This window comes from Sturnira hondurensis, unplaced genomic scaffold, assembly GCF_014824575.4.
Source record: "Sturnira hondurensis isolate 20B ecotype Veracruz unplaced genomic scaffold, ASM1482457v3 Scaffold0007401, whole genome shotgun sequence".
In the NCBI taxonomy this organism is placed as follows: domain Eukaryota; kingdom Metazoa; phylum Chordata; class Mammalia; order Chiroptera; family Phyllostomidae; genus Sturnira; species Sturnira hondurensis.
This window is the reverse complement of record NW_028080032.1, coordinates 7,339,395-7,363,226: the sequence shown is the minus strand read 5'-3', so window position 1 is coordinate 7,363,226 and position 23,832 is coordinate 7,339,395. Positions and strand designations below refer to the sequence as shown.

The window sequence follows — 23,832 nt, the reverse complement described above, 5'->3', positions numbered from 1 at the left end:
GTGACTTCATCTGCGGTGGCAGAGTTTTCATGAGAGGATGAAGAAACTAGGAACTTTCATGTGAAACATAAAATAAAAGTCTCGAGGAGCCTCAGACCACTGGGGTGGACATCATGAACCCCTCTGAGAACTCTCCTATCCCAGCTGGACCTACACTCCCTTGGAGGTACACAGAGGCAGACAACGACTTTCAAGTCACGTGGTCCCAGACCCCCCAGCAGCCATCCCTCTGCAGCTACCTGTGGTGCCCCCTCGGGCTCTCTTGCCAAGACAGTCCAAAAACACTGGCTGCATTTGGCTTGCTCTCTCCCAATCCCACCCCTGGATTTAGCCCACACATTCCACTCTTCCATGTGACCACAGTGTAGAAAAACCAGGGCTTACTTACTAAGTGCTCACCTACTGTGTGCCCAACATGGTGCTGGTCATGTGGGCAGTGCAGGTGAGCAGCCCCTCGTCTCGAGGGACAGGAAGGGGCACAAATCACTTGAGCATAAGGCAGTTTGTGGTAAATGCGTGTAATTTGCAGGCACTGGACACTCAGCGGGTAGTCTCCCAGAATAAACCCCACTCACATTTGAATCCTCTGTGTTCCAGTCCAGAAGTTCGTGTTGCAGGAAAAAGACTCACTTTGGTTATGTCATAGGATGGACGTTTATTCAGAGGAAGCCAGATAGGCTTCCAGGAAAGGTCTGGCCATCAGGCACCAAAAGGAATGGAACCTTAGGCCAGGAAGGGACCCAACCACTGCCACGTGGAGCTCACCAGGCCTCCAGTTTCTTCCCAGCCTGTTAGCTTCATGCTAACACCCCATGACTCCCAGTGTTTCTCAGCCAAAATCCCAGAGCCCGGGCTCTTTGCTCCTCCCATCTGTCACCAGGCTACCAGGAGAGGTCACTAGCCTACCCAAGAACTGTCTCCCCTAAGGCACTGACTTCCTGGGAACACATTATCCGTTCTTAATGACCCTCATGCATCTTAACAGCCCCTGGGCACCTGCTTCCAGGGAGATGTGAGCTCACTGGCTCATGGAGAGGAATGTACCTGGAGCAGAAAGAAGGATGCTGATGACATGTTGTCTGCTCCTCACACTCCCTGAGGTGGGTGGGGTGGGTATGGAGGCACTTCTTCCAGGGGCCAGATCTGACACAAGATATCTGCTCAAGCAACCCCACTATTTGTCATGCGGTCTCCCTAGGGACCACCAAACCTTCTCGATTTCCTCAGTCTTAATGTTTGAGAGCAAATATCCCCTCCAGGAAGCCCATGACCAGGGCATACCTTTCAGCAGATTGGCACAAAGACAGAATGTGCCCTGCTGGCAGCATTCCCATCAATGTCAAAAGTCTTGGGGATGAGACCATAGTTGGGAGTTCTTTGGAAATACAATAAAACTACATTTCCCAGAATTCCTCACAGCTTTGGTGTGACCATGTGGTTAAACTCTAGCCAATGGGAAGTGAGTATATGTGAAAGGGGCGAATTCCTGTTGTGTCCACAATGGGAATGGGTGTACATTTAACTTCAACTTCCACTCTTCTTGTTGGAGGGAATGTGAATGTAGTGGGGTCATTATAAACCTCACAATCAAGATAAGATCAAAGAATACAGAGCGCCACCAATTTAAACTGCCATAACATACCCAGACTAGTGTGGGAGAGAATAATAAAATGTTCTCATGTTGAAGTTACTGTATTTGGTACCTTGTTACAGCAACCTAACTTGTATTCTAGTTCCTACGGAGGACCTTGGTCGGCCTGTGAGGATGTAGAAAGCTCCTCTTGTAATCCTTCCAAATAGTCCAGACTGGGCTTGGAAGAGAAGGATGTGCAGAGGCAGCGGGAGATAAACGGAGAGACGAGATCCAGAGCAAAGTGAAGGAGAAGCGGACAACACGATCAACTCATTCCTCTTCAGCGTCCCCCAAGGTTCACACCCTCCTGGGTAGACGGGTTCACCCCCTCCTCTCACCACCTCTTTTTCTTGAGGAGCAAGAAGTTTGGAACCAGATCATAGCAATTCAGATGTCTCCGCATTGTTTTCACAGAAGCAGGCAGGATCCAACGCAGCCTTGTTTACAAAGCCCAAGCCATCACCGAGTCCAGTGGCCTCCTCGTCCTGCGGGTAAGCAATGCCACGGGTCAGCTCAGGGATGGAGCACAGGGAGAAGTTCAAAATGTGGCGGCGTCAGGATCGATGAGCTTCCCACAGAGAAAAAACTCTGGTCACTGGAGGACTCTGGGAGATGTCATCATCTGATCCCCAACTGCAGAGGGCAGGCCCCCCAGACCCCAAGCCCTGGGTAGCGTCTCAAGGGGATTGGTGAGAGTATGCACAGCTGGGAGCCCTGACCCACCAAATGGATTATCTGTAGAAGGGGACACACCATGAAGGAGGGAAAACAGTTTTTCACTCTCGCCCAAGTGACGGGAAGAAAGACCCCAAAGCACAGGAGGGTGTCCTGTCTTCCAAGATGTGTCCAAGGTGTTGCTAAGTTTGGAATGCCTGCCCTGGTCATGCAGCCAGCTGAGTGGCAGACACGTGGCTTCTCTCTACCCCCATCAGATTATGGTTCCAACTCTTCTAAAGGGGACCTGGACCTCTGTAGTCTTTCCCCAATCTCTCCCCAGCCCAGGCACCAGCCTATAAATGACAGCAGTCTCTAGGGGCCAGCCCTGCACTGTGGGGTAGTTGGGCATCGTGTCCGTGTGTGCCCACATGGTGGAACGATACCTGCATGCTGTCCTTCTGAGAAGCCATCTCCACCGAATTCTCACCCATGCTCAGCTTATGAAAACACCTCCTTCTGTAAGGGCAGGAGCGGACTCAGAGGGCCTCCCCTCTTGCTGCCAGCCCCAGTTCCCCTCGCCCGCCCACATGCTTGTCTCCAGACTGCTCACTGCACCAAGCAGTGGGGAGCACTGTGGTGAGCAGGGTACCTTATCTTTCTTCCTCCCCAGCCCTTTCTTCAGCACAGACCAGGGGGGGAGATAAGGAAAGAAGAAAACTACGGCAAGATGGATTTACAGATAATTCTAGAAAGGATTCCCAAATTTGCAATATGGACAGGGAGGGGGGTGGGCTAGGAAGTATGAAGTCTGTGAATTTGGTAGGAGGGACATGGGGGAATATTGAGGGGAAACGGAGAAGGATGAGGTAGCCCCATTCCCCCTCCAGCTGTGGACCCACCTCCGGAGGTAGCAGGCCCCCAGGCCCAACAGGAGGAGGAGGAGGCCAGCCAGCAGCAGCCCCAGGACCCAGACTAGCTGCTGGAACAGATGCAGGCGGTGCAGGGCTGGAACACAGGGGATAGCTCAGGGGGCAGCTATGGTTTCAGGCCTCCAACACTCCTTCCCAAGTGACTTCCCCAAGATGAAACCTTTTCTAACTTTCCTCTTTATCTCAGGAGCTTGCCCATAGAAAGGAGCCTCAAGAAACCAGTCTAGACTAGACAGACAAGCTGAAGCAACCCAGGGAAGACCTCAGAAGGAAGCTTTTGGACCCGAGAGCTGGGCCTTGTGCTGGGTGTCCTGGGAGATGGGACCTTGTGCAGTGTCCCTCACCTCTGGTTCCAAGGTAGGTGGAGGCGGTGGCAGAGCCCAGGGCATTGGAGGCAGAGCACACGTATTCACCCTGGTCACTGGGCCTCAGCTCCTCAATGTTCACCCTCAAGGCGTTGGGGGTGGCTGAGATGTGGATGTGCGGCTCAGCTGGAGTGCCTGGGGACTGGCTGGAGGCTACCACCCGATTACCAAGATGAACAGTCAAGATGGCTAGGGGCTCACTGTCCACTCGGCAGTCCAGGATGCCCTGGGTGCCACCTTCAGGCTCCACAAAGACTGTCATGGTGGGCGTCTTGGGAGGGTCTATGGGAAGACAAGGAATATGGTAATTGTAGAAAACAATTACAGGTTCCTCCCCTTCCTATACCCATGCAAGGTGACTCTGCTTCTCCCATTAAGAGCCCATTTCTTCACTCCATGGATCTGTGACTCCCTTTGACCACTAGAAGGCAGCAGTGACACATGTGACTTTAAGGCTAGATCTAATAGTCCTCACAGCTTCTGCTCTCCTTGGAACACAAGACTGTGGGAAGCCTAAGCCAGCCTGTTGGACACACGTGGCCTAGCCAACAGCCCGCCTCAACCACCAGTTGAGAGGGTGAAGCCATCCTAGACCATGTAGCCATGGGTCAGCCACTAGATAACTGCAGCCATGTGAGGTGAGACCAGCAGAAGAACTGCCCAGCTGAGCCCAGCCCAAAGGTTTGACCCACCGAATTGTGAGCAAATAAAATGACTGTTGTTTTAAACACTACATCTTGGTGTGACTTGTTATGCAGCAATAGCTGACTGAAACAGCATGAGGCCCTGGTGGAAAATGAAATAGAGGACCAAGGCTGATGAGGCCCTATTGTGCACCAGGTACTCTGTGAGCTTTATCTCCTACATGCCTCACAAGGTCAGGGAACTGGTGTTTGCAGATGAGGAAACCAAGGCACAGATGCCCAAGATCACAGGACAAGTCAGTGGGAGTCCTCCAACCCAGGACTCCATGCCTGTGAAGTCCTTGCTCTTTGCAGGCAAAAGAAGAAGACCTGAAGTGGGCATGTGAGATGTGGGGAGACTGAGAAGGTGGGGGGAGGGCATGTGTCATACTCACAGAGCACACGGAGCATGACGGGAGCAGAGGTGGTGGTCCCAGTGGGGAGCTCAGCCTGGCAGTGGTACACTCCAGCTTGGGCACGGGCCACTTGGGAGAAGGAAAGGGTGGGCACGGGCTCTGCATATAGTTGCCGGCCATTCCAGAACCAAGTGAAAGTGGAGTTGACTGTGAGCATGGGGCCACCAGGAAGGTGACAACTCAGGTTCAGTGCTGCACCCTCAGGCATGTCCAAGCCCGGCTCAGCCACCACACGCACATCTGTAGGCCAAGGACCAGGAGGTGGTTGGGGATCTGCAGGCCTGTGGAGCCAGAGCCTCTGGGTGGGATCAGAGGGGCCTCTGTACATTATGATCTGACTTGGGATCTGGGCCCCTGAAGGTGGGACTCAGTCTTCTCTCATGACTGAGATCTCTGAGAACAGGACTGTCTCTCACCCTCCCACTGGGACCTCCAGGGCCGGGCTGTGCCTCCCTTTCTCATCCCACCAGAGTTCTCATGGATGAGGCTATGTCCCACCCTCAGATTGAACTCCCCATGGGTGAGGCTGCACCTCCTCCCTTAGACCGGGCTCTGTGCGGGTAAGGTTGTGTCTCCCCTGCTCCCAAGCTCCTCTTGGGCATTGCCATACCTCCACCCTTGCAGGGAGCTCCCAGAGGGCAAGGTTGTTTCTCTCCCTCAGGCTGGGCAGCGCCCTCAGCGGGAGCTATTTCTCTTCCAATGGATCAGGGCTGCCTCCACCCCTTCAGGCCAGCCAACCCCCTCCACACACTCCACAAACCACAGCACCTGAGTTCCTTCTCCTCCCCCATCACCCACTCACTTTCCGCCTGTAGCTGCCCAGTGGTGCTGATGGAGCCCAGCAAGTTGTGGGCCATGCAGACGTAGGTGTTCTCATCCCCCGAGGGCACATCTTGCACCTTTAGCTGCAGGATGTTGCGGGCCACCTGGACATGGCCCGTCCCTGATGCCAAGCCATGGGCCCCGTGGCTGGTGGCTAGTACCTTCCCGCCATGAGACAGGGCCAGCTCAGCAGGTGGCTCACTGTCCACAGTGCACTGCACCACAGTCTTGGGGCTGGCCCTGGAGTCCCAGAAGAAGGACAAAACAGCGTCCCGAGGAGCATCTGAGGGTGCAGCAGGGAACAGTTGAAGGCCCTCGGAAATTCCATACTGTCCATTGTCCACCCTCATGGCATTGGCAAGGCCAACGCCTCTGGACAAATTGTCACTTCCTAGAAGTGCTGCCTTCTCAGGAATCCTGTGGGCAGGTACCTTCAGGCAGGGTTCACCGGAACCTTGGGCCTCTGTCCCCATCACCCATATCCTTCCTTCCCCAAGTGCCCATGCCCTTCCCCCTGCGGTCCTGTGCCCAGCCCCACTGGGACCTGAAAGTACCCTCCCCCACCCTGGGTACCCAGACCCGAGGACCCCAGCTCACAGAGGACTTGCAAGGCTGCAGGTCGGGAACTGCGTGTGCCCTGGGCATCTTGAACTTGGCAGGAGTAGGCACCGGCGTGAGCTCGCATGGCCACCGGGAGTGAGAGGGAAGGGGCTGGCCCTTCCTGCAGCCAATGGCCATTGTGATACCAGGTATAGAGGGTGGGTGGGACGGCAGCAGGGTCCTCACAGGTCACTGTGATGGAGGTCCCCTCAGGCACAGTGGCCGACGGGGTCAGGGTCACCTGCACGCCTGTCCCAAGGAGGCGAGGGTCAGCAGGCTTCAGCCAGACACCACAGCTGATCCCACCCCTCATGGGATCTGAGCCCTGCCTCACCCTCTAGCCAAAACTCCAGGGACTTGTTGACCTGGCCCAGAGGACTGCGGGCCAAGCAGCTATAGAGACCCTCATCGCTGGGCCTGGGCTCCTTCAGCTCCAGGCGCAGCGTATTGGGCACAGAGGCTTCGGTCGAGGAGACCAGGAGACGACCGGCGTGGCTGAGGGCCAGCTGGGCGGGGGGGTTGCTGTCCACGTTGCACTGTATCAGGGCCAGCCGCCCACCACGACTCTCCAGGAGGTAGGTCAGGCGCAGGCTGCGGGGTGCGTCTGCGGGAGCATGAGAGGCACAGATGGAGTTAAGCGACCGCAGTCCAGAGGAGGCCAGTGTGCAGGTGCCGTTCAGACCAGGAGGGCCCTGGCTTCCCTCCCCAAGGGCCTCCCTTTGCCCAATCTGGGACGCTGCTGCTCTGCCCAAAGAGGACCTAATCCCACAGCTCCCCAACTCTGATGTTCCCTGAGAAGTGCCCCATCGGCCGGCTGAGTTCTGGAACTGTTCCCGGGTTGGACACCTTTGGGCGTCAGCCACGCCCTGACCCCCATAGGCTGCTGTCACTCCTTCCAGCTCCACCCTGCCACCCACCGCACTCACAGAGGACATCCAGGATGACAGGCCTGGAGAGGCGGGGGGCCTGGCCAGGGGCCACCACGCCACAGTGGTAGGAGGCAGCATCCAAGACTGTGACCTTGGGCAGGTGGAGGGACTGGGCACCCGGGCGCTCCCGCCCATCCTGGTACCACGTGTAGGTGAGCTGGGCCAGGCGGGCGGTCCACACAAGGCAGGTGAGGTTCACCGGTTGGCCCTCCTGCACGATGGCCTTTGGCCACACCTGCACACTCACAGCTGAGGAGAGAAGGAGGGCATGGGGACACCAGTGAGGGTCGTGAGGCTGTGTAAAACAGGCTCAGGTCTCCATGAGGGAGGGGAGGCCCTCAGCCTTTGGGAGGCACCGGTAAATGGGGCTCAGAGGTGGAGCTTGGTAAATGACTCATCATCTCTCAGGTGATGGGCTCTGCAGAGCCCTCCCTGCCCCTGGCGGGGGGTGGGGCACATGGGAGAACACAGACTTCTTTGGCCCCCCTCAGTGCTTTCTCCTTGAGCACCCCCTTTCTGATTAGTGTTATCCGCTGGGCATCCATGGAAAAATCCGGTTTTTCAAAAAGGCTCTTCCATGAGCCATGGCCAGTGTGGCTCAGTTGGTTGGTGCGTCGACCCATGCACGGGAAAGTTGCGGGTTTGATTTCCATTCAAGGCACACGCCTGGGTTACAGGGTTCAGTCCCTGGTTGGGGTGTGTGTGGGAAGCAACCAATCAATGTTTCTCTCTCACCTCAATGCTTCTCTCCCTCTCTTTCTCCCTCTCTCCCCCTCTCTCTAAAAGCAATGAAAAAAATAGTCCTCAAGTGAGGATTTTTCAAAAACAGCCTCTTCTATAAAACCCACGTTGGGAGACCCCTGCCCTTAAGAAGAGTGGGCAGCATGGGAACTCTCCTTCTGTTCAGCCATCTTGCCTGTGCCCTAGGCTTCTGGAACCCTCTCCAGCCTTCTCATAAGGGAGCCACCCACACACACACTCACAACCCCACACTAACCCTCGGCGTCAAAATTGGCTGAGACTGAGGTCTGGCCGAGGGTGTTGGTGGCCTCGCAGGTATAGATGCCTTCGTCCTCCAGCGTCGCATTGTGGATCTCCAGGCGCAGTGTGTTGGGGGCCACGGCCACCTTCAGCCGGGGAGAGCTGCTTGCCAGTTCCCCCACCCCTTGGAGGGTAGAGGCCACGAGGCGGTCCCCGTGGAGCAGTCGCAGCTGGGCTGAAGGGTCGCTATTCACACGGCACAGGAGATGGCCCAGTCGCCCAGGGCCAGTGTCCATCAGGGTGTTGAGTGTGGCCTCACGTGGGGCATCTACACAAAGTAGGAGGTGCTCAGGGCCTGGCCAGGTGGTTCCTCATCTAAGACTCTCTCATGGAGGCAGAGCCCCAGAGCAGGGGCTCAGCCTCCCCTCCCCCCGCCATGCCCTCGGCTCCCTTGCACCCCAAGAACACACCGGATAAAAGTGCTTACAGGACACATGGAGGCTGATGGGGGCGGCCAAGCTCGTGGTGGCTGAGCCTGGGGCCTGGGCCTGGCAGTGGTAGGCCCCGGCTTGGCTCAGAGTTATGGCTGCAAAGCGAAGCGTGGCCGAGGCTGACTCCTGGAGGGGCTGACCATCTCGGTACCAGCGGTATGAGGTCCCTTCCAGGGCCTCCGTGGGCACCTTGCAGCTCAGGACCACCGCCTGGCCCTCCTGGAGCTCGGGCGATGGTGACACCTGCACCCAGGCTCCTGCAGGAGAAACCAAGAGCAAATAGGGACCCTGCACCATGTCCTCCCGCAGTCTGGGACTGGGTGTCCGTCCACGCCAAGACTGCATGACCTCTCAGTCGCATGTCCCCAAGCCACTGCTCCCGGGCCCAGACCACTGCTGACCTCATCCCTGTGCCTCAGTCTCACACTCCCAACAACCTGGCCTGGGTCTGCCCTGGTGTTGACCACCCACCACCCTGAGTTGCGGCTTTGCTGCTGATCACATCTCGCCTACCAGAGGGTGAGCCTCTCCAGGGCCCGACAGACTCACATGCTCTGCAGCCCAGTGCCAGGCACCGTGTCTGCAGGTGCTGGCTCTTGGCCTTACAAAGCACCGAAACGGGAGGAATCTAGGTCATGCCAAGGGCCAAGGCGCTGATCATGAGCTGAACTCATCACGAGACCAGGGCTCGGAAGGGGAAGCTAGCAGCCGTGTGGTCTTTTCTCTCCGGCCCAGCCCTGTGCCCAGGCCCCAGGTCATGAGATCCCAGGAACTGGGGACTGGGCAAAGGGCAGTTCCCAGTGCCCCCTGGGTCTGAGGCAGGGTGAGACCAAGGGGCGGGGAGTGAGCTGGAGGAACAGCTGGAGCGGTGACTGAGAACGCAGGCTGCGCCTGGGAACAGGACCAAATTAGTCCCACGCTAGCAGGGGCACCTGCTAGTCGTGTGACCATGAGCACGCTCCCAAAGCTCTGACCCTCGATTTCTCTGCATGTGACATGAGCATCATAAATAAGGCAAGATGTACAGAACCGAAGCCCAAGGGCAATATTCAAAAATTGGTATTTGTCATTGTGAGAGAAAAACTGTGTGTTTTCCTTTGGCTTTTGCAACATTATGGGTATTAACTTTCCTTTTCCTGGCTTTATTTTCATAGGGACAGTTTTTTTAGAAGCATGTACATATATTCTTATGTATATGTTTATGTATATGTACACAACACATCCATATACATATAATACACACGTGTGTGCATGATATACATATTAGGTTTGTGCGAGATACTTATTATCTAACAAAATTATATTATTACAAAAGAAGTTATCTGTCAGAAATTACTCCAACCAAGCAAGTTGCCTTGTGCAATTGCCACTGCCTCCTAGTGGCTGCCACAGTTATTACAGCTGAAAATATCTAACTAGAGACAAAGGAAGGCCTCCTTCGGGCTGGCTGGAAACTGTTCAGAAACCATGGCTGAAAAAGACCTCACACTTCTGCACGAAAGCCACACGACCCATCCCTAAACCTGGCCAGAGTGACCCCCCAGGGCATCTGGGTCTCCCCTTCTTCAGAGGACTGACACTCACCTCGGACCTGGAAGAAGAGGGAGGTGTTGGCTGACCCGAGGGCATTTGTGGCCTCACAGCGATAGCTGCCAGAGTCCCCAAGACCCAGGTCTCGGATCTCTAGCTGTAGGGAGTTGGCCGTGGCCTTGGCCTGTAAGCGGCCATGTGATGGGAGCTGGGGCCCCAGGCTGGTGGCCAGGAGGTGCTCCCCATGGAACAGGGTCAGCTGGGCCAGCGGGCTGCTATCCACAGTGCAGACGAACACAGCCATGTAGCCCTGGCCCACGTCCAGGAGAGCGGACAGCTTCGGAGGGTCTGGGGGATCTGCGGGGACAGGGAGGACCTCAGGCCACCCGCAGCCCCACTCACCACGTTCCAGCTGCCACACCGTGTCCCATCCCTTCTCCAAACACACAGTCCAAGCCCACCCTTCCCCAGGCCCAAACCTAACCCCAGCCTGGCTCCTCCCCAACCGCCTCCTCATCCCTCCGAGTGCCCAACGCTGCCCTGGCCCATCACCCACAGAGAACGCTCAGGATGACGGGGGCAGAGAGCTGGGCACGGGGCTCAGAGAGGATGCGGCAGGCGTAGAGAGCGGCGTCCGTTCTGGCCACAGGCAGCAGCGTCAGGGTCTCCAGGGGGCCCTGGGTCCAGAGTGCCCCATTCCGGAACCAAGAGAAGTTGGCAGGGCCACCATCAGCTTCCCGGCTCACACGGCAGGTCAGGTTGGCTCCGGTGCCCTCTGGCAGCATGTGTGATGGCGAGATGACCAGGACAGTGGCTGAAGAGCAGGCAGCACAGGCCCTCAGTTTGACTGCTTCCCCACAACCTCAGGGGCCAGCGGTCCAGCCTCCCAGCCTGCAGGGGGCAGCAAGGAGACCCTCTGGAGCGCCCACTGCACAGGGCAAGAAAGCAAACTTCACCGCCCAATAAGGCGGTTTCCCTGGGTAGACCCTGCTTGGAGCCAGGGGTCGCGGAGGAATAGGGTCCTCAGTACTGGCCCCTCCCCTGCGCCGCCATTCCCTGCCCCGACTCACCCTGGGCATCGAAGGTCACTGAGGAGGAGGCGTTGCCCAGGCTGTTGCTGGCCTCGCACACGTACACACCCTCGTCCTCCAGCACCGGGTCAGGTATCTCCACACGCAGCAGGTTGGGGGCTCTGTTGACCTTTCTGCGCCCGGAACAGGCCCCGCAGCTGCTGCAGCCACCCCCTGACGGCAGGGATAAGGCTACTACATCATCCCCGTGGAGCAGCCGCAGCCGGGCTGGGGGGTCGCTCTCCACACGACACTCGAGGAAGCCTCGGCGGCCAGCCCCGACTTCTGCAGCATCAGTGTCCAGCCGGGCGATGAGCTTGGGCCGGCGTGGGGCGTCTGGGGAGGAAGAGCACGGGCTCTCAACCACAGCCTCTGCCAGGGCCTCACAAGTCCACTGCAGTCTGGCTGGGATCCCAGGACACACTGGACAAAGGCATGTGCCCAGAGCCACCAAAGGACCTGTGCACCGCCAAGGATAACCGAGCCAGGTGGGAGGGATGCAGCCCCCACACCTCTCGCTGAACTGTGCCCTTTCGCCGCACTGAGTCTTCCCGGAGGAAGCACCGTTTCCTAGCTTAGACAAAGGCACACCTGGGCTAGCGTCACTGGCCGAACTCCCACGTGCTCCTAAGCAGAGCACCCTCATAACTCTCTTTCTGCACCCCAACCCTTCCCCCAAGGTCCTCCCCGCCTCTCATCTCTGATCTGAAAGCTGGCTCTATCAGGATAGTAGATAACACCTGAAATGCCCTCTTTCTAGAGGCTTCTGGAGACTGCCACCAGTTAAGGCCGTCACCTCACCCTCAGGTGACCTCAGGTGAGGTGACCTCACCCACGTAACCTCACCCTGACACTAGAAAGCCTCTGGCGGTGGCTGCTCTTCCTGACAGTGCCAGGACGTTGCTCCTGCTCATATCAGGGCAGGCTTTCTGGAGGCTCTGGGTGCCCTAAACATTGGTCAGCCCCTCGGGCTCATACGGAACATCTCCCGCTGACTGGACGCAGTTCCTGTGCTGAGAGGTTCTGCCTTCACGTCTCTGGAGCTGGGGAGGACGCATCCTATAGGGTGTGTGCACATGGGTAGGAATATGGTGTCCCAGGGCCCAGCCCAGGAGATGGAAGCTGGGACGTGGTGCCCATGGTGGGTTTGAGGCTGGGGTAGAGGGCTGTAAAACATCTGGGTTTGGAGGGTGGGGACATGAGGAGATAGAAAAGTCTTCAGCGTTCTCCAAATTTCAGCCCTGGCCTGTGGCTGCCCTCTTGATCTAGACCCTGGGCAGTTCAGGGTCAGGAGGACTTAGAGGAGGGAGGGGTGGCTAGTGGACCCCGGTGGACTGATCGATCCCCCCCCCCAAGACAAGCAGGGGCCAGTGGGGGGCTGCTCACAGAGCACAGTGAGGACAGCAGGCGAGGAGGGCCCGCTGGCGCCGTGGCCATCCTGCGCCCGACAGTGGTATGAGCCAGCATCAGCGCTGGAGGCAGCAGGGATCTGGAGGCTGCTGCTGGGCCCCTCGAGGAGCAGCGCTCCGTTCAGGTACCAGGAGAAGCGGATGTCAGGCGTCTGGCTCAGGCCGCTCCTGCAGCTCAGCGTCACTGCCTGCCCCTCCACCACCTCTGCTGCTGGGCTGATGAGAAGGCGGGCTGCTAGCAGAAGACAGAGACAGGGAGGCTCAGCTCCCCTGCACATCCGTGGCTCCGTGCCACCCACTACAGGAAGCCCTCCAGCATCCTGCTTTCCCCAAACAATTGTAGGTTAGGTCCGGGCTTCATGCCATCGGCTCTGTGAATCTCTTGACAATCGGGACGGTTTGGCCTGGAAGGACCATTCTGATCTATTGATAGTAACTGGCTGCTGCGTGGTTGAGGATTCTAAGCTGGAACCCAGCCTTATATCAAAAACCTGGCTTGGTCAATTAGCTATGGCTTCAGAATAAGGGAAGGATACCTCACATACCAAGAGCTGGAAGACCCCACTCTATTGTGCCTACTGCCTCTGACCCCTACCTAGCACAGAACCTGCCCTGAACATTTGGTAAATGAGGAACAAATGAATGCAAATGAAGGACCCTTGGAGTTCAGAGTCAGAATGTATACGTAAACAGTAATACAATCTGCCGTATTTTCCTTTTTGCCTTGACTTCCCTGAACCTCCCGTGTTGGGAATACTGTATAGCCTGGGTCCTTGGTGTGATTTTTATTAGGTAGCTAGTACAGCCCCCTCAGCTGAGCCCTCTGCTCCCCTAGGAGGAAGAGCCCAGAGCAGGCCTCTGCTCCGAGCCCCCTCCGCCAGGCCCCTCGGCCATCTTACCATTGGCTCTGAAGTCCAGGGTAGAGGACACGTTCCCATAGGTGTTGGAGGCTGTGCACGTGTATTCCCCACTGTCAGCTTGCTCCAGGTCTCGGATCTCCAGGCGCAGGAAGTTGGGGGCAGAAGAGACTCTGAAGCGTGGGCTGTGGTCCTCCTTGCCGGAGGTGGAGGCCAGGATGAGGCCCCCATGTGACAGCACCAGGGTGGCCACGGGCTCACTGACCACGGAGCAGTGGAGGATGCCCACCAGCCGGCCCTGTGTCTCCAGGAAGGCAGATAGGCTGGGGGCGAGGGGCGGGTCTGTGTGGAGAAGGGCCTGTCACTCTCAGACAGGGGCACTCCATGGGTCCCCCTATACAGTCTCTAACCGCTGCACCTCCTTTGTCCCATAACATCTTGGGAGATGGAGGGTGACCCCAGCGGCTCCTGAGTGACTGCTGAATACAGTTTTGTCCCTGGGCTGAGACCCAAGGAGGTCAAAGCCTTGCCAGGTGTGCAGAGCTCAAGGCCACCCAGACCCAGAGCCCTAAGCCTCCTTCAGTGGTTCCGCCCTTTGACCCCGCTCTAGCAGTGTCCACCCCACTGGGCACTTACGGATGACCACCACGCTGACGGGCCGGGAGCGTTCTCTGCTCTGGGCGTTCTGCACCTCGCAGAAGTAGAAGCCAGTGTCTGCCCTGGTAGCCGAGAGCAGCTGGAGGGTGCTGCTGTGGGCCTCCTCTAGCAGGGCCTGGTTCTTGTACCAGGTGTAGCTCAGCCCACTGGGTGCTTCTTTAGGCACGTTGCAGGCCAGCGTCACTGTCTGGTTCTCTTGAATGGGGCCTGCTGGGCTCACCTGGACCTCAGCCACTGTGGGGGCAGCATTGGGCACGCTGCGGGTATGCAGCCGACTTCCAGGCCCCATTCCTCAGAGTCCCAGCCACTCAGCCTAATCCCTCACAGTCTGCGTCACACCCCTTCTGCAGCGGAGCCTGCTGCATCTCTCCTGTTCACCGGGATCCTCCTGACATCCCACCCTGCCAGGGAGGTTTGTCATCTGAGGCAGGGCTGGGGATCCACACCCTCATCCCCTCAGCCTCTGTGGCCTGGACCCTTTCCCCGCCCTCTGGTCAAGACCCAGGTTCACCCCGGACTCACTGAAGACATGGAGGCTGACAGGGGGTGAGGCTGAGGAGCCCACGGCATTCTCAACTTGGCAGGTGTAGACTCCAGCGTCGTCCCAGGCTGCCTGGGACAACTGCAGCACCTGACTCTGGGCTTTGAGGAGCGTCCCATCCTTGACCCACTGCACGGAGCTGACCGAGGGGTAGCTGCTGTTCACCCGGCAGGTGAGTGTGACCAGATCACCTGGACGAATGTTCCCCTCTGAGGGGTTGAGGAGGATCTCCACACCTTTGGGGGCATCTGCAGGGCATGACGGGGGATACTGGGTAAGGGCCCAGGGTTCCCGAGGAGACTCTTCCTCTCCTCTCTCTACACTCTGCCCTAAGGAAGCCCACCCAGATAACCCATGAGTCCCACCAGCTCCCTGTCCATGGCTGCACTGCCCCCCACCTTGCATTCTTCACCCCCAAGAAGCTGATAATATAATGCCTGGCCTGGCGCCCAGCCCACCCTGCCTTCCAGGGCTTTCTGCCTCGTGGTACTGCCCACTGTCCTCTGTTTGAGCTGGGGCCGTGGGTCCCACCACACTGCTTGCTTTGGTGGCCCATAGTCGCTGTTGGTGAGGGACTGAGCACCTGACAGAAGGCGCCAAAGGCAGAGTTAAACTTGCTGTGAGAATGGTTAACCCATGTGTAAGAGGGATGCCAAAAATACAAATAAACTGCGTTTCCTTAAATCTTGTTTCCGAGCTTCTCTAAATACACTAATGAAAGTTCACATTTTCAAGTGCTTTATCTATATAGACTTGAAAACGTAGAAGGCAATAGTTTTGACTCGTTAGTGCGTGCGGAGCACCTCTGTAACTTCCCTAACAATGCTAAGAGGTAGGAACTGGCGTTCACTGTTGCCTCCCCTACACAGACGAGAAAATAGAGGCTCTAAGAGGCAAGTAACCCGCCTAAAGCTTACTCATCTAGTGGACGGTGGAGTCAGCCATCTGATGCCTGTGAACAGTGGTTGTTCTGGAAGAGGCTGCCTTGTTTTACTGTGATGGGAAGGTGCTCGGTGAAGTGGAAACCCCGGCTCTGCCCCACAGCCTCTCCGCCATGTCTGGGTGGTACCCTGACCACCATGCATGAGCTCAGCCTTCGTAGGGGTTGGCCACCCCCACCCCAGCATCCTCCAGAGCTGGGCTAAATCTCAGGGTCCTTGCTGCCTGACCCCTAAGTCTCTGGCCTCAGCGACAACAGGTAAAAGGGAGCCATCACACAGGGTTCCCTGTGCTTGGCAGTCTCTCTCCACCTGCCCCACCCAGGAGGTCAGAGGGCACCCAGCTTTGCCTCAGGGGCAAGGGCTCTCTTTCTGTGCACTAGGGAAGGAACTGGTTTGTGCTGGGAAGCCACAGATGTGGGCTTGGTACCCAGGGTGTGGCGCCCAGCACACTCACGCTGCACTTGGAGGTGAATCTCGCCCTTTGTCTTGTCATTGGCCATCGAGAGCTGGCAGCTGAGGGTCCGGCCGTGGTCCTGCCAGGATAGGGCCATGTGGAGGACGTCCTGGTGTCTGATGCCCGTGGGCTCCAACGTCTGGAGGCGGGAGGTGCGGGAGCGAGCAGGGTCCTGGCCCTCCCACTGCAGGCTGATGGAGTCTTGCAGGCACAGGTAAGGAGTGGAGCAGTTGAAGTCCACCTCCACCCCCTCTCGGAGCTCTAACGGCGAGGCGATGGCGGGTGCGCTTGGCTTCTCTGAGGACAAAGGCAGGAGGCTCGGGACCCCCCTTCACCATGCTTGAGACCTCCTGCCCTGCAAACCCCAGCGGAGGGGCTCCAAGGAGCAGGAGATTGCTTTCCACTCCTGCCTCCACGTTGGGTAAACGCAGGGAGGACGCAAGGCCGGGGCTAGGCGGGGGCGGGGGGGGGGGGATGAGGCCGGGTTTAGGACAAGAGTTGGGGCTGTGAGTCAGTGGGGCCAGGAGCCGCTTGAGCGTCCCTCCCAGGCAGTAGCCGGGCCACCCTCTTCCTCACCTGCCACAGTGACCGCCGTGCCTCTGACGTCCAGCCAGCGGTTGACCTCACTGATCTCAAAGCGGAAGTGGTAAGAGCCCGAGTCTTGGGGGCTCAGGTTCTTGAGCAGCAGGTTGCACACCTTATGCTCTGTGTGCCCCCGAAACTGGGCACGGCCACGGAAGCGCGCTTCCACCAGCTGAGGGTCCCTTGAGTGGTGAACCACCTGCCGAGTTCCCGAGTAGTCAAAGTACCAGATGGTCGTGATGCCGCTTTGGGGCACCTCCACGTCTTCAGGGAAACTGAAGACACAGGGGATGACGACGCAGGACCCCTTCACGCCCTCCACGGACTGGGGACTGGAGACACCCCATGAGGCCAGGACTGAAGGAGGGGTAGACAGACAGGAGAGTGACGCAGGATTGACGTTCCCACAGAGTCCTGATATGCCCTATAGACGGTGCCCTCAGTGGGCCCCCAAGCCCTGCCTTGCCCCCAGCACTGCAGCCCCTCCAGGAGCCCCAGAGAGCATCACTGCTCCCTGCCACTGCCTCCCGTGTCTGCCCTGGAGCCTCAGCAGTCACCTGTGACCAGTCTGCCGGGCCAGCAAGGGCTGGGCTCATGAAGGCCAGCGAAGCTTACCGGGGGAGAAGGATGAGGCCAGGAGGAGAAGCTGAAGCAGGCAGCCCATTGCAGGTTCTCACAGTGGGTCTGGTGAGGGCACCTCGGCCTCAGAGCCTGCTGAGAGACAATCCAGCCCTTCGTCCTTGCGCGCTGTGCTGGCCGGCCCAGGGAGAGGGCAGGGCTGCCGAGGACCCCTGGAGCGACTGCCAGCTGGGAGCCAGGAGCCGCGTTCACCGCTGGAACTTCACCCAGAAATGCCCTCCCCTGGTGGAATGCATCAGAAAGCCCTCCGCGTGTCCCTAAGCCCCACCCCAAGTTCTGCTTTCCCAGACCCTCAAGAACCTCACCCCAGAGCAGATGAGCAGCTGTTTCTCCCTTTCCCTCCACTTCCCTGCCCCTCCCTGCCACCCAAGCCAACAGGAACTGGAACCCCGAGAGGCCCAGCGACTTACTCCAAGGCAATGAGCAAGAGCGACGGTTTCTTACTTGAGCCTCACCTCCTACCTCTAGCTTTACAAGCTACAGGCCATGTGGAGCTTCACTTCTGTCAACTGCAGCATTTACCCAAGTGCTGGCTTTAAAGGCTGCTCCCTCGCTCAGAAACCTTCTGTGGCCCCCCAGTGCCATTGAGAAGTAGGCCCAATAGGTCCCTAACAGGTTCTCATTTCTTATCCGAGCTCTGATCCCATTCCTTGCTCCCCCCACACCCTCCCGGAGACAGTCCCGGCTGCCCACAGCCTCTCCGACTGACTGGCTGCTCCTGCACCGCCTATGATCTTTGATCTCTGCTTGTTGAAAGTTTTTTCAGCCTTCACGGTGCATCCTGAAGGTGGCTTCTAGCTGAAACTTCCCCCTGGGGTTCCCACCCAGCGTCATCTCTGTGCTTGCCTTGCCCCCGGCGTCGTGTGAGCCCTGGAACTGGGGACATGTGCCCTGCAGCACTGGAGAGCATCAGAGGTGTGGTCCTGGGGGGCTTAGGGTTGGCGACCAGGCCATTTTAGGGGCAACACGGGGCACAAGGGCCCTGCACAACACAGACCCCTACAAGCATGAGCTAATTGCCTACAGTCTACCATGCGTAAGAAGGAGAGGGACCCTCCGCCACGGAGTGCCCCCGGTGAGGACGAGGGCTCCAAGGGGTGCCGCAGACGTGAATCCAAAGGGGAGAGAGGACAGAAACATGCATGACTAAAGCTATAAATCTGCCAGAAGAAGACATGGATGAAAATCTTCATGACCAAGGGTCAGGCAAGGATCTCTTCAGTATGACACGAAAGGTACAAGCAACAGAAGAAAGACAGGTAAATTGAACTTGATCAAAATGAGAAATGTCTGTGAATCAAAGATCATTATCAAGAGAGTAAACACAAAACCTCGCAGAAAGGGAGAAGATGTTTGCCAGTCATGGGATTAGTATCATACGTAAGGGGTTACTATCTGGAATATTCAAAGAGCTCCTACAACTCAGCACCAACAAACTCCAAACAACCCAAACTCAAAAAACGGGTGGAGGGCTTGAATAGCCACTTCTCCAAAGATGATAGAAAATGGCCCATAAGCCCATGAAAAGATACTCAACATCCCTAGTCATAAGGGAAATGCAAACCAAACCACGAGCTGCCATTTCACACACTTTCGAATGACTTAACAAACCAAACCCCAAAATAACAAATGTTGGAGAGGACATGGAGGAATTAGGGAGCTCGGTGCGTGCGCTGCTGGTGGGGGTGTGAAGTAGCGCAGCTCCTGTGGGAAACGTTTGGCGGCTCTTCCGAAAGTGAGACGCAGCCCTGGCTGGGTGCCTCTGCTGGTTGGAGTGTCATCCTGTGCGGATTCGATCCCCTGTCAGGGTGTGGACGGGAGGCAACCGATCAATGTTTCTCTCTCTCTCTCCCTCTCTCTCTCAAAACAATGAACATATCCTTGGATAAGGATTGGAAAAAATGGTTAAAACAGTCCATTTCACCACGCTCACATACAAAAACCCGTGTTGCCGACTTTGCAGTCCTCCCTAGTCCTAAATGCTGACTCTACAGAGGGGAGGAAGGGCCTGGGGAGGCTGGGAGTAGGGACAGGAAACTCATGACCACTCCCAGCCCCCAGCCCATCAGCCCAGCTGATTCTGGCGGCTACCAGGGGCCACACCTGGGGAGGGCTGAGCAGACGCCCATGGCCTGCATGGAGATGGAACTGCCTGTCAAGATGACAAAACAGAAATTAGCCATGCGTGAGAGGAGAGAGATGGCTTGCAGGGAGCAGCATATCAAAGCAAGGGCGAGGGGAGGTCCAGAAGAGCACTGCCCCCAGTAGACTCGGCCCCTGCTCTTGGCTGCTCTAGGAGACAGGTCCGGTCATTTTCTGAGACCCAGTGGCTCATCCCCAGTTCTCTGGGTGACCCTAGGCCTGCTCTACCCTCACCCTCCACACCTGATCTTCGGCCTTAGGAAAGGTGCTTGCTGGCTCAGGCTGGGTCCCGTGACATGGATGCTGGCCCGAAAGGTAGCCCTACTGTGCATGGCTGGGGGCAGATATGGCCCCAGAGCCTACAGCCACACTGGGTATCAGGGTCAGATTCGCTGCATCTGGGACATCAGCAAGACAAGAGGCGCCTGTCTCGCTGAGATCCCCAGCTCCCCCTGCTGTTCCCGTTTTTGGACCTGGAGAGGGCAGTGCTGAACCTAATGGTGGAATTTTAGACATACTGATCCCAGAATGGAACAGGGATTTGTGGCATGTGTGAGAGAACTACCCCAAATTACATCACGCAGGTGTCACAACTCTTAGCTCATCCTCAATACTCGAGGGGTCAGTTCCACCAGAGTCCAGCTTAACAGCGCAGCCTGTTCCACCCTAAAGACCAGCCTCCACCCAGGGAACTGTCCAAGAAAAAGAAAGGGCAAGAAAGACGACCCCTGTCTCTGAAAGTCGAGTGTTGAAGGCTCAGGTTAAGTCATGTCCCAGTGTACAACAGCGCCCCCTGGTGGTTGAGGTGTGATTGTGGGTCCTGGGGAAGGGAGTGGGCATATGGATGGACAGTGAACAGGCAGCCCTAAAACAACCTGACCCTTGGGCAAGGACTGTTTGGGGAGCACTATTCCCCAGACCTCGGGAAGCTCCCAAGGTGCATCCTTGCAGCCTCAAGTCTTGGGCTCTCTGAAGACAGTTTTAAATCCCCACTTCTACCTAGAAATGGTACAGGTTGCATCATGGTTGGGATGGGGTGTCCTGGCCTGTGGTGGGTTCCCAGGTTTGCTGCAGGTGTGACCACAAGTGAGTGGGTCAAGTCTGTGTGAGACCAAGTGTGCCAGGATGGCTGGGGAGGGCGGACTGGGGCTCTGAGACCCTGACCTCTGATGCCACCGGCCAAACCCAGCCTGGGGGAGAAAGGTCAGAGCAACTTCACTGCAGGCAGCGAGGCGGGATTCAGTTTCTGTTTCCCAACACAGGGCTTCTCCCCAACTTCCCTCTCAGGCTGGAGAAGGAGGGAACTGGGGTGATGCGGCAGCTGGAGTGCTCTGCCTGCTGTGAGAAAATCAGGGCACAGCTGGCAATTCCAGGGGAGCATTGTAACTGTGGAAAGCCCCCAAAATTTCATTCTGAAAGTCATATAATCCATAAGTGAGGTCTCCCGGCTTTGCAAGTGGCGGCAGAAATTTCCCATTTTATTCTGGCCATCCGTGCCCTCAGCCGGAGCACCGTTCCCAAGCTTTGCTGATCGGTGCTGGGGTCCTGCACTCGGATGGTGGCGAGGAGGGGGACTGGGCAGAGTGAGGGGAAGAAGAAGGTCGGGCTGCAGCTGGGCAAGGGTGAAGGTCAAGGTTAGGCTGCGATTTGACATGGAGGTGAGAGTGATGGGGTTGGGATGAGGTAAAGGCCAAGGCCATGGCTACATGGAGATGATGATTAGTAGAATGGTCGGTGATGAGACAGGACTAAGGGTGAGGTCAGATTGGAACGGGCACCAGGGCGGGGCAGGATGGTGGTTAGGAGTGGAACTGGGATTAAGATGTGGGCTGGGGCAATTTGGAGCCATGAAGGGGTTTAGGATATGAGTGCAGCTTTGATTAGTGTCTTGGGCTTCGGTTGATCTGGCGTCCAGCTCCCACACCCAGATGCCCCACCAGTCAGCTCAGCCCAGCCCCGCTCCCAACCCTCCACTTGCCCAGCAGGGCCAGGGGTGGGCATACCTGCTCCACAGGGAGGTGGCTGCCAGGCTGGTGAACTGCAGGTGAGCAGAACAGGAAGGAAGTCCAGGAGCTCGTGGTGCTGCTGGTTCTCCAGGGCTTGTCACCCTGAGAGAGGAGATCCAGCCTCAGGGGCTGCTTCTGCTTTTCCCAAAACCTCAGCCCTACGACCAGCCCAGAGGCTGGCCAGGGAGGCAGCTGCAGGCCTTATGCAATACCAGCACAGGAAACACCTCACTAGCAGGGGACGGTCCCCGGGGAGGCCGGGCACTCAGGGGACTTGAGCAAGCAAAAGTGGGATCTGGGGTCACGCTGGAGCCTCGTTTCAGGCAAAGTGTGAAGTGGAAGGTTCTATTGACCCCCCTCTTGGGGGCCGCTTGGACTTTTTAGGGAGTCTGAGAGTGGAAGAGGGCTTTCTGCACACTGTGCCTCCTGAGAAGAGAAGGAGACAAACCCAGCCTGGGGGAGACGAGCTTTGCAGGGCATCCAGACCAAGGTTTTCATTCTGAGCCCTTTGGGCCCCTCCAAGTACCCCAGTGTCACCTGGATACTTTGAGAAGAACCCCATGCCCCAAGGAGCAGGCCCTAGTAGGGGACACAGGGGCTCTGACATCCATGGCACCCCTCAGGCTGGACGGGTCTCCCTGGTTCCTCTTCCCTTCCACACTGTCCTACACCCCCATGCCCCCTACACGTGACTTCAACAAGCCCCCTACCCCCACTGAGGCGGAAAAGGAAAGACCTCAGCATAGCCGAGTTGCTATTGTACTTTTATTGAGGGCCAACTATGTGCCATTTTATTGCGGGCCTACTATGTGCCAAGCGCCTGATATACGAGACAGATGTTAATTGCTCCAAACAGTCCTGAATGCAAGTGACAACACATTTCTCTGTCTTGCAACCCAAATTGACTTCAGCTCAGCCCCTGCCTATTAGCAGCAGCAGGGGGCCCAGCCACGGCACATCAGCCCCTCTCTGTCCTGTGGGCAAACCCCATATGCAGACCCAAAAAGGTGGGCAACCCGGAATCAGACAGACCCAGGATCCCAGGCCACAGCGGCCCAAACAGACGTCTCCTGACATTCTCTCTGGAAGTTCTCAGGCCCCAGAGAGCTTAGGCCTCTATCGCTCTGTCTTCTTTGTAGCCCCTATATCACTCCTAAACTTAGGTCATTTCTTCTTTTGACCCAGACATAATGGGTTCGTCCCATTGCTTCCTCCACCAACCCCAACACAAAGCTTATTAGTCCAGAGACCCAGCAGCGCCAGGCCTGGGCAGAGTATGGGCCCCGGTTCTTTCGTCTCCTGTGGACTACATATATATCCACCCTGTGGCTTCGTAGTGGGCAAAGCGAAGTCACTACTCATTGATTTGGTCTTAGCCCAAACTTACGTGGTCAGTGGATGTGAGTGGACACAACATAAACGAAGTTGTGAAATATACTTGCACAGTTGGCCTTGCCCTCTTGCGTCTTTGCCATTGCCACGCAAAGGACATACTCCAGCTGACCCGCTGGTCCGAGAAGGAGGACTGACATGGGGAACTGGCCTGAGCCCACCCGCAGCCTGGAACAAAGCCCAGGGAGCCCAGCCAGACCCGCGCCCACCCGCAGACACGTGTTCACCGTTGGCCACCGCAGAGAACTGTGCTGCGTGTAGGCTGCGGCAGCAAACGTATACAAGAACCTGCTCGGTTCTCCTTGGGCTGCGGAGAACTAAGACTCGTCTGCTTTGCCTACTCGGGGAACATTATCTTTTGGTGTTTCTTCGGGTCTACAGCTGCCAAAATAAATTTAACAATAAAAATTCTTAGGCTGTGCGTTCAGTCAGGTCACTACCCGCACTTTTACCTTTCACAAACACTCGGTGAGGTGGGGGTTGTTATCCTCACTGCAGACGTGGGAATCGAGGCGGGGAGGTGTTAGGAGTTCTACCCAAGGCATAACACCCTGGCTGCAAAAAGATGAATGAGACCTCACCGAAGAGATGTACACATGGCGGATAAACGGATGAAAAGACGCTCCCCACCAGATGTCATTACGGAAGTGCGCGTTTAAACAACCCCGAGACACCACTGCACCCCCGTTGGAAAGGCCGAAATCCAGAGCGCTGGCAGCGCTGATTGCTGGGAGGACGTGGAGCAACAGGAATTCTCCCTCACTGCCTGCGGGAATCGGAATTGTGCGGCCACTTCGGGAGACGGTTTGGCAGTTTCTTGCAAAATGAGTGGTACTCTCACCATACAATCCAACAATTGTGCTGCTTGGTACTGTTTAAAGAACTTATTTCTTTATTTTTAGAGAGAGGGGAAGGCACGGAGAACGAGAGGGAGATAAATATCAGTATGTGGTTGCCTTCCACGTGCTCCGCACAGGGGCCACAGTCCGCAACCCAGGCATGTGCCTTGACTGGGAATCAAACCGGTGACCCTTTGGTTCACAGGCCCATGCTTAATCCACTGAACCACACCAGCCAGGGCTGCTAGGTAGCTATCCAGTCAAGTT

The 23,832-nt window shown here is 57.0% G+C and overlaps 1 protein-coding gene across 3 annotated transcripts; it reads right to left on the bottom strand.

Annotated features, from left to right (window-relative positions):
* Nucleotides 1-637: 637 nt before the first annotated feature.
* SIGLEC1 (sialic acid binding Ig like lectin 1) lies at nucleotides 638-21,481 on the bottom strand. Of its 3 annotated transcripts, none has more exons than XM_037051732.1 (22): nucleotides 21,332-21,481; nucleotides 17,163-17,261; nucleotides 16,542-16,904; nucleotides 15,966-16,262; nucleotides 14,552-14,818; nucleotides 14,009-14,263; nucleotides 13,415-13,714; nucleotides 12,493-12,750; nucleotides 11,107-11,442; nucleotides 10,593-10,850; nucleotides 10,091-10,393; nucleotides 8,503-8,763; nucleotides 8,032-8,343; nucleotides 7,032-7,283; nucleotides 6,440-6,709; nucleotides 6,103-6,354; nucleotides 5,486-5,788; nucleotides 4,663-4,923; nucleotides 3,564-3,866; nucleotides 3,190-3,295; nucleotides 2,734-2,806; nucleotides 638-2,118 (listed from the first exon to the last, which is right to left on the bottom strand). In XM_037051732.1, exons 2-22 carry the CDS (start codon nucleotides 17,209-17,211, stop codon nucleotides 2,011-2,013), a joined length of 5,187 nt encoding a protein of 1,728 aa, XP_036907627.1. In that variant the 5' UTR covers nucleotides 17,212-17,261; nucleotides 21,332-21,481; the 3' UTR covers nucleotides 638-2,010. The 3 variants fall into 3 exon arrangements, 2 of the variants coding, with proteins under 2 accessions (XP_036907627.1, XP_036907628.1); XM_037051733.1 differs by having other exon boundaries at nucleotides 17,163-17,258; XR_005067312.1 differs by lacking the exons at nucleotides 3,190-3,295; nucleotides 21,332-21,481 and having other exon boundaries at nucleotides 2,033-2,118; nucleotides 17,163-17,403.
* Nucleotides 21,482-23,832: the final 2,351 nt, after the last annotated feature.

Excerpts from the sequence above, each read along its gene's own strand:
- SIGLEC1 (XM_037051732.1), bottom strand. The coding sequence starts at position 17,211 with ATGGGCTGCCTGCTTCAGCTTCTCCTCCTGGCCTCATCCTTCTCCCCC. Across the intron at positions 14,264-14,551 it reads TGTCAGCCTCCATGTCTTCA|TGGCTGAGGTCCAGGTGAGC; the intron begins GTGAGTCCGGGG and ends CTGCCCCCACAG. Across the intron at positions 10,394-10,592 it reads CGTCATCCTGAGCGTTCTCT|ATCCCCCAGACCCTCCGAAG; the intron begins GTGGGTGATGGG and ends CTGTCCCCGCAG.